Source organism: Manduca sexta, chromosome 4, assembly GCF_014839805.1.
Source record: "Manduca sexta isolate Smith_Timp_Sample1 chromosome 4, JHU_Msex_v1.0, whole genome shotgun sequence".
NCBI classification, from domain to species: Eukaryota; Metazoa; Arthropoda; class Insecta; order Lepidoptera; family Sphingidae; genus Manduca; species Manduca sexta.
The window spans coordinates 5,314,675-5,320,681 of NC_051118.1; the positions used below are offsets into that span (position 1 = coordinate 5,314,675).

General features: G+C 34.5%; 2 protein-coding genes across 3 annotated transcripts; one reads left to right on the top strand and one right to left on the bottom strand.

Moving 5' to 3' along the window:
* Positions 1-619: 619 nt before the first annotated feature.
* Positions 620-1,891, top strand: LOC115448414 (coiled-coil domain-containing protein 103). The gene is made up of 2 exons (XM_030175842.2): positions 620-1,133; positions 1,580-1,891. The coding sequence occupies exons 1-2, from the start codon at positions 991-993 to the stop codon at positions 1,692-1,694; spliced, it is 258 nt and encodes an 85-aa protein (XP_030031702.1). The 5' UTR covers positions 620-990; the 3' UTR covers positions 1,695-1,891.
* A 410-nt stretch (positions 1,892-2,301) lies between these two features.
* On the bottom strand, positions 2,302-5,787 carry LOC115448413 (protein FAM183A). 2 transcript variants are annotated; one of them, XM_030175840.2, is made up of 4 exons: positions 5,691-5,787; positions 5,469-5,595; positions 4,716-4,875; positions 2,302-2,671 (listed from the first exon to the last, which is right to left on the bottom strand). In XM_030175840.2, exons 2-4 carry the CDS (start codon positions 5,593-5,595, stop codon positions 2,536-2,538), a joined length of 423 nt encoding a protein of 140 aa, XP_030031700.2. In that variant the 5' UTR covers positions 5,691-5,787; the 3' UTR covers positions 2,302-2,535. The 2 variants fall into 2 exon arrangements, with proteins under 2 accessions (XP_030031700.2, XP_030031701.1); XM_030175841.2 differs by lacking the exon at positions 2,302-2,671 and adding an exon at positions 3,319-3,866.
* Between the last annotated feature and the right edge of the window lie 220 nt (positions 5,788-6,007).

The window sequence follows — 6,007 nt, forward strand, 5'->3', positions numbered from 1 at the left end:
TACGGCCATGAAGGCGGGTGTTTGATTAATAAGTATCAAATATATTTTCCCTAGCAACCGATTTGAACCAATCAATTAATAGTTTACAAGAAGTTTCCGCAAGTGTTTAGTAAATATAAGATTCGACCGCGACTTCTTTGTTAGTACAATTATGAACTTTCTATTTCACGAGATTTTTGCTCATTATACCTACTGTGAAGTATGGGTGACGGGAAAATAAATCTTAATTTAAGAACGGATTAGAAATATTTTCTATATTACATTTAAGTATGATGATAATATTATTAAAGATTAATTTAACTCCATATTTTTATGTAGAGCAGCTCATAATCGTTTATAATACTTGAATATTTAAAGCGTGCAGTTTACAAGAGGTTTAGCTGAAAGTTAACTGTTTGAAAGTCTTCCCAAAATATAATTTCTGCTGTGCCCTTTTCTACGATAAACCGATATGTGCCATTTTAAATAATAATTCGTGTATCGGTTTCTGCGTTTATATCACTACCTTTTGCGGTATTGCCCGTATGAAAAGTTGTTCCGGGATAAATATTTTCCTGAGATAAAATGTAGCCTATAATAGGACTCAGGAGTAATGTAATGTTAAGTAGTTCCTGGAATTAGAGCGTTCAAACAAACAAACTCTTCAGCTTTATATATTAGTATAGACAACATGCATGAAAATAATTGTTTACTTATTAGGAGAGAATAACGAACTTAGTAAACGTTGATATCAGCTGAATTGAAGCGCGCAGAAATTACTCCAATTGACGTCGGCCCTGTGGAGGCCCTGTGCGTCGGACAATAGCTCGTTCCTATAACAATAGTTACCATAACAACCGTCAAAATACTGTTATTGAATCCAAATCTACAAGAAGCGAAATCAATTCTCTTTGAGCGAAATACAAAATCAATTTACGTTCGCTCTACATCGTTCTTTACCATTGTAAAAAAGCATACAAAAAGTTAATTTTCAAAGCGTATTTTCGAAAGATGAATAAGCCTTTAAGCCAAGAAGATGTGGCAGCTATGGAGGGACAACTGAGGGATTCCGTGGAGGAGGATAGGAAGTACTGGCGAGTGAACAATGTGAAATGTGATGCGATTTACTCCGCTAAGAACTACGAGGAGTTTGCGTGAGTTGTCTTTATATTATTGTTTAAGCCTTAAGGTTTAAAATTAATAAGTGCTTATGATTAAAAATATTGTTAGTTGTTTGTCGATGTATGAAGTATAGATATTTTAGATAGTTATTAGCTGAAGAATAATATTGTGTGTTAAATCACTTCAGAAAGAATGTTATGTGAGCTCTATTTTGTTGTTTGTCTTCACAACATAAAGTTTGGCCCCTTTCTCTTTCCAAAGACTTAGTTTAGAGTGCATCCCACCCCGTTTATATATTGTGGTTTGGTAGTTCTCAATTATATCTTGTGTTATTCGGCGTGATTCAATAATCGAGCTATTTCAGGGCTCGAAAGTAGATAATTTTTGATAAACAGTTCAATTCATATTGGTGTAGTTTCGGCCTCCTCTGACATATTCTTTTTTTAAATGACTATTGTAATCATTCGTGACTTTCCAGAGATCGAGTAGCAGCGGCTCATCTGCAACCTCTGCAGAGAAGCGACTATAAGAACAAAACTCCTAAAAGCTGGAACCAATACGCTACCAATACTAAAAATTCGTACAATGAGTGATGCGATAATTAGCTGTAAATTTATTATGTTTTTTTATTCACATATATTAGGCTTGTAGTTTTATAGCTTGTGGAGTCCTTAAATGATATTTGCGGCCTAAATTATTTCTTTATTTTTTTTTGTTTCGTTAACTTTTTAGACTAGTTATTCGTTAAATCCATTTCACTAATTCATTAAATAAAATTATTAAGAACATATTTTTTTCATTTTATTGAAAGAAAATACTATATCAACATCTAAAATTAAGAAATTAACAATATTCTAAATTAAAAAAACTTATCAAAACTTATACAAGATTTATAAAACACTTAAAAATATTTAAAATTACTGGCATCTAGAAACCTTAGACAATATATAAAGTACGCGCTTTATATTATAATCTTTCCTTTCTGCCAAAGTTATAAGATCAAGTGCTCTTGCACACATTCATAAACACTGTTGTAATGTATTTAAAATAATCACATTATAATGATTTTTTTATGTGTGTGTTCATAACGACACTAAACAGTATGTGTGTTAAATTTGATGACACCTCGACAGTCGACACAACTATGCCGGCCTGTTGGAACCGGATATACACAGATCTCGGAATGCGGCACACTTACGTGGGCCACTGTGGCGGGTAACACCTTGTGTACGGTGGTCGCTATCCGTGCGGATATACAATATATCCTACCACCAGAATGTTTTGTTCACGGCAATAAGCACATGGTGTGTTTCTAGATGGTCTAAAAGTTGACAACATAGTCGTGGACCTTAACTCTTTACTTTCCTTATTCCTTGGATTTAACGTCCTTTCTGGATGGTCTAAGAGTTGACAGCCTCTGCGCGGATCTTAACTTTACTTTTTCTTATTCCTTGGATTCGATGTGAGAATAACGATTTCGATCTTGGTGTTGGAACTTTCTATCTTCGGGTGGAAGAATCGCCGATCATTGCGGTCTATCTTCACTAAAGGAGTAGAGTACCAGCCGTATCTGAATAAAAAGGTTTCAATTTAAGATCTTTCCTTTTAGTTACGGCTTTATTGAAGTAGTAATGCAAATTTATCGATACTTGTAGCTGTTTAGTAACACATAATATACTCTATTTTACTACTCTATATAAACTTGAATCATGCCAGGTTACACTGCTCCGTGCGCGCTGTAATATATACTGTCCTACTCCTGGGCACAGGCCTCGTCTACTACTGAGAGGGATTAGGCCTTAGTCCACCACGCTGGTCTAGTGCGGGTTGACAGACTTCACACACCCTCAATATTCCTATAGAGTACTTCTCAGGTATGTTGGTTTCCTCACGATGTTTCCCTTTACCGTTACAGCTAGCGATAATTCATAAAAAATACACATACCTATAATTTAAGAAAAGTTAAAGGTGTATGCCCTTAGGTTTTGAACCTGCAGACATTCGTCTTGATAATCTATTCCACAACCAATTAGGCCATAGCTCACATACTCTCGCAAATTGAATGATAGCTTATAATAATATGTGTACACTGGACATTGTAAATATATTATTATTTTATGTTGTGTAAAAAAAGAATTCATTTCTGTTTAGTACCGAAATAAAACCGCATTAATGATTTATAAATATTTCCATTTTTATATAAACAACAAAGATTTATAAAAATAAATTTGAAGTCTTAAGTAAAAACATACAAAACATAAATAGCGATAAATTTTACATTAATAGGTACTGGATACATTTTGATGAATATTTCTAACCATATTCTTATGGATAGTGGCGACTAGGCTTACCAAGTATAGTAAAATCGATTTGCGTCAATTAACCACTATATCGACGTTTGAATTTACTTAAGCGACATTTTCTTACGAAAAATTTTAACTAAGTTAAAAAAACATAGAAAAATCGTGCTGATTTTAAATATTTTTGAAACTTAGTGTCGCAAAATGTCGCTTAAGCCAATGCCTTTCAACCGTCGATATATTTACTATGAAACATGCTATTAGGAAGAATTCGCGGCGCCACGGGTCGGATCACTGCATAAGGAATAAATGCGATTCGTTTATGCTCTAGCAGATGCTTTGTTTTAAACTTTGGCCATGGAAATGATGATTTCTATCTTGGTGTGAATGCTCTCCGTCTTGGGGTGGTAAAGTCTGCGGTCGTTGCGGTCGATACGGACCAAAGGTTCGTTGTACCACCCGTATCTGAGGGGAAAAATTGTTATGAATTTTTTCTTTCATAATGTGTTTAATTCATGCAATCTTACCTTATTCATGTGTTGTCAAGTTATTTGTGTATTTCATGTTATATATGATTTTTTCTATAGCTTAACGAATGTATAATTTTTTGTTCCTTATCACAGTTTATTTCGACTGTTTTTATCGTATTGGTGAAATAATCGTTGCATCGAAATAGCAAAAAATTCTTAAGTTCAGTATAGATGAAAGTCGATCACGTGTGTTGTTCGTTTTATATATCAATAACACGGTTTATTAATTTGACGAATAAGGTTTCTAAACAAGCAGTCAAAAACCTCATAACTTCATAGAATATCAAATGCAATGCGTTAAATAAAAAATTTAACGTCCCTTTAAATATTTTATTTAACGCATCGCAACGAGTACAAAACAAATCAAATCAAATAACAATTTAATTCAGAATAATATTCCATAGGAGTCTTATTACCAAAAGCGAATTTAATTTTAATGTTAGTATTTTAACTGCATGGATAACTCTTCACACCCAGATATCTTGCAAAGGACAGCCATGATACTCCGCAATATTTTTTAAAATATTGTTGCCTCGAAGCTTGAGATAAGATTGGTGCAGCTTTCTCACGCACTATGCCGTAGAAACTATCAACACGATCAAACAATAACACTAAATAAGAGGGAATAAAACCTTACACTTGTTTCTCCGTGGCCGCGGATGGGTATTTACTGCGGGGTCCTTTAGCTCTGGTTTGTGCCACGTTGTGGTGTGACGCATTATAGCGTGGAAACTATCAACAGCACACAATAAATAACACTAAATAAAAGGTTATAAAACCTTACACTTGATTCTCCGTGGCCGCAGATGGGTATTTACTGCGGGGTCCTTTAGCCCTGGTCTGTGCCACGTTGTGGTGGTAGTCATCGACCTTCTTAGTCTGTTCTTGTGACTCTGCTTTTAGCTGGTCGTGCGCCGCGTAGAACTTCCCAGTTACAGGGATAGCTGGTTGACAAATAGGTTATTGTAGGTATACTCTTGGAAATTGACGTCCGTTTGCTTATGAAATTAATTAGTGCCATGAATTGTATGTTTTTTTATTGTTTCGAATGACGTGACTAGCTTGCCGTTTGCCTGATGGTAGCCCATAAACAGTAGAAACAGCATCCAAAATTGAATTACAAACTATTGTTTGGTATTCCTCTACGCTCGCCATCCTGAGAGATGAGATGCTAAGTCTATTACGTCCAGTAGTTATACTGGCTACAATGTCTGGCAACAGTGACTACATATTGCTGCTTGGCGGCAGAAATAGACATTACTTTGGTACCAACCCAGGCGGAGTCTAACATATGAGATACCTACTACCAGTATTTCTGTGACTAGGTACTAAAAATAGGATTTTGTAATGCAAGTGACAAGAGTTTTCCTCTCGTTGTTGTTTTAAAATAACAATAAAATTAACGAAGCTGGTGTAACACAATCTTTGAAATAGTTACGATTTAACGGTACGATCGAAATCGTATTGGGAAATCGTATCGTAGGTTAAATTGAATTAAAATCAATTCGGTACAAATCGGTCTATGCAATTTACTAACATCCGAAGTTAGGTCTGTATATCTTGTAGTTTCTGAAGTGTTTCACCTCCCTGTAAATGATTTCGTTGAGCATGTGTATATCGATGGGCATCCGCGTGCCAAACGTGCATTTTCCTTCACCACCCATCTTTTAACAATGAAAATATAAATTAAAAACTTAGAAGACTGCAGAATCCTAATTATTCAACAACTCTCCTTAATTCTAATTCAATAAAAACATACCTTATAAGTTTTTTGTATTGTGTAGAGAAATAATAAAAATGTTTACGAATAAACTGCCGTGGCTGCCGTGTCAATATTTTTGATCATTTGATGTCTATTATTTGACGCAAAAGAGTTCAAAAGCAAAATACCTACCATAAACAATATATAAAAAAATATTACATATAAATATTTTTATTTCAAACGCGCTACCCGGAGGCAAGTTGGTTATATTCCATGTAAATTAATCAACACAACACTAGTGAAATTGTAACCTTCTAAACTTTTATCAAAGATAGATAGTAAGGTTCTGAATACAATTCCTAGAACAGAAAATA